General features: G+C 52.6%; 1 protein-coding gene across 1 annotated transcript; it reads left to right on the forward strand.

Annotated features, from left to right (window-relative positions):
• The first annotated feature begins 393 nt into the window (after window positions 1-393).
• LOC143424652 (uncharacterized) lies at window positions 394-2,194 on the forward strand. Its single transcript, XM_076896849.1, has 2 exons — window positions 394-455; window positions 831-2,194. The coding sequence occupies exon 2, from the start codon at window positions 854-856 to the stop codon at window positions 2,192-2,194; it is 1,341 nt and encodes a 446-aa protein (XP_076752964.1). The 5' UTR covers window positions 394-455; window positions 831-853.
• Window positions 2,195-2,846: the final 652 nt, after the last annotated feature.

A 2,846-nucleotide genomic window follows, 5' to 3' on the forward strand; every position in this document is an offset into this window, starting at 1 on the left:
AGCAGACGCGTCCCGACGACCGAATATGTTCACCCCGTTCATACGCTCCACCCCCGTCTAACGCTGGGAAGATCGCCATTGGCTGGAGCCACCCTCGTTGCGCCTCCACCTGCCACGTCGAGCTACCCTCCGCGGGATTCTACCCCTAAATACAAGGGATGCGCGGACGGTTCCCTCATTTTAACGTGGTCCGCCGACGCACACTGTACCCTCGTCGTTCACTGTGTTTCTTCATCTTTGTGTTTATTGCGATCGTATCGCTGATTTGTGCCGGTGCGATCGCCGACGCTTGTGGTTCAGATTGACGTTTGTTGTTCGACGGGAAGAGGCGATTGTGTGGACTGATGTCTTAGATCGAAGAGGATCGACACCCGGACGGGGGTGAGCAGCGTGGCCTCCTCGAAGCGCGCACGGTGATCGGCCGAGACAGAATTCTCCGTTGGACGCGTGGTCCGGTAAGTTCATTTATCCCTTATGTGTGAACGTGATTTAATGGTTTCCTCATTGTTTCGCAAGAACTTGCGAGTTTTGAGCATCTCGTTTGTAAACGCATTCAATACTCGTTATCACGTGGAAATCATCTTGGCTGTACGCGTCGTCGATCGTTCGCAAACCGTACGAGGTGTCAATTTCCGCGGGTATTCAATCGCACGCGTTTCCACTTATTCGAACGCAGCTACGAAATCACTCGCTTGTCGATTCTCATTGACCCAGTTTCCCTTTGACTCGAGCGTGATTGTAGCACCTGGTGTCCGGGTGCCGAGGCGCTATTCTCATCCATCATTTCCGTGCGCCCCGATAAATTGACCATCGGCCCGTCATTGTCACAGGTCGATCATCCGGAACGAGCAGGATGACAATGGAAGATCGCACGGGTGGCATCGACCGTGCCGCCCCCGCGTCGTCAACGACGGCTACGACGGCGCTTACGTCGTCCAGTCTATCATCCGTCAACGATGTAACATCCGACGCCTCGTACCCTCTTCAGCGCGCCAGTAAGCGTTCCTTCGACGTGGCGTTTCTCGTTGCGCCGGACGAGAACCTCGCCCGTCGCCAGAACGAGAAGATGAGGCTGGTGTCCACCAGGAAGGACCGTCTTCGAGAGGAAATTTCAACGGAGAACATCGTAGACTCGGACAGATTGCCGCAGAATCTGACCATCAAGAACTACGACAACGATACCGGCGGTTCCGACAGACGGAGGATCATGCAGTGCACGGAGAACTCCCTAAGTCCTCCGTATATATCTCCAAGAACACTGACTCCAACTCTACCAGGTTTGTCACCTGACACGGATGTGCGAAGATACGTTTCCGGCACTCGTCTTCAGAAAACACCTAGTCCACCCGCGTTCGCCAGCCACCAGTCGATACTAACTACATGTCCCGAGGCCGTCGAGCCGAATCTAACTTGCAACAAGGTCTACGACGCTGGTATACCCTGTGCAACAGACAGACACGGAGAATCTCGCAGCGCGTTCACGAAGGTGAGCTTGCAAACTCAGAGGAACGGATTCAACGACGACGGACAGACTTCGCCGAGGTCCTCCATATCGCCAGATGATCGCACCAGCTACCAGAGCAGCGTCAGTCCGCCGGTGGTACCATTGACAGCTACTACTGGCTACAAGTACGCGCCATTCCCCACCAAAATGACGTACCCCTTCCTGGTCAGTCCTGAAACCGGACAGCCTGGCCTGTTGGAGAACCTGAAGATACCTCAGATCGCCCAGCCGCCCAAAGTACCAAGTCCAAAGATGCCCGGCTTCCGGCCAGACCTGCCACCAGTTTACCCTAATCTGTCGTACAATCCGATCTCCGTGTTTCCACCGATGGCGGAGGCGTTGACCAGGCCAAGATTCCTAGCGACGGCCGCGGGGGTTGCTGGCCTTCTACCCCCGTCGTTCGCTGCGCTGACCCTTCCCGCGCAAAACGTCTGCGCCAAGTGCAATCTGTCCTTCCGGATGACCTCCGACCTGGTCTATCATATGAGGTCGCATCACAAGAACGAGAACACTGGGGAAGCCGCGAGAAGAAGGCGAGAGGAGAAGCTCAGGTGTCCTGTTTGCGACGAGAGTTTCAGAGAGAGGCACCACCTTACGAGGCACATGACCGCGCACCAGGACAAGGAGAGCGACGCGATCGTCGACCAGGTCGAGGTGAAGAGGAGGGCCACCACGGTTCATAGCAAGTGACGACGGAAATCGTCGAGCGAGGACGCGATCCTGACCAGTGGCTATTCTTTCGAAAATTGAGAGGATCCTCCTCGCAGGAAGAATAGGTATTGGCGGGCTTTCAAATTTTAAGTACTTTAGATAGAACGAGTGACAACGGCGACGATTTCGGAGGGGTAGGATAATAGAATTCGTTTTCGATTTCGTCTATGGGGGTTGATAGTCGTTGCGCGAGACGAAAGACACAATGCTCTTCCAGTTTTTTAAGATATCTCTTAGCGTACGTAGCTCGACACGCAGGATAACGATCATGCTTACTCTATGGTTAACCGAATGTCCGCGAGTTTTTTGCACTTGTCCCTTTTAACGGAACTACTTAACGAGATGAATCGATTACGACATTTTACGTGCTAATACGTGTATAATAAACGAACTAACCGTTAGAAATTTAATCGACTAATCTAAGAGATCTGACTTCTTGCGATCCGCGATAAGGTGCATTCCCTCTCTAGTCAATATTAGGTAGGAGAAATTTGTAAATAATTCGATTAATAAGCGATCAATCGAACTCTATCGTAGCTTTAAGAATACTATAGAACACTCGAACGTTCCTCGATACGCGAAACTAATTTTCTATTACACCACACGCTCCTGAAGTACCGTGCACCATTCT

Source organism: Xylocopa sonorina, chromosome 6 (genome assembly GCF_050948175.1).
Source record: "Xylocopa sonorina isolate GNS202 chromosome 6, iyXylSono1_principal, whole genome shotgun sequence".
In the NCBI taxonomy this organism is placed as follows: domain Eukaryota; kingdom Metazoa; phylum Arthropoda; class Insecta; order Hymenoptera; family Apidae; genus Xylocopa; species Xylocopa sonorina.

Coding starts and splice junctions, on each gene's coding strand:
- LOC143424652 (XM_076896849.1), top strand. CDS start 854: ATGACAATGGAAGATCGCACGGGTGGCATCGACCGTGCCGCCCCCGCG.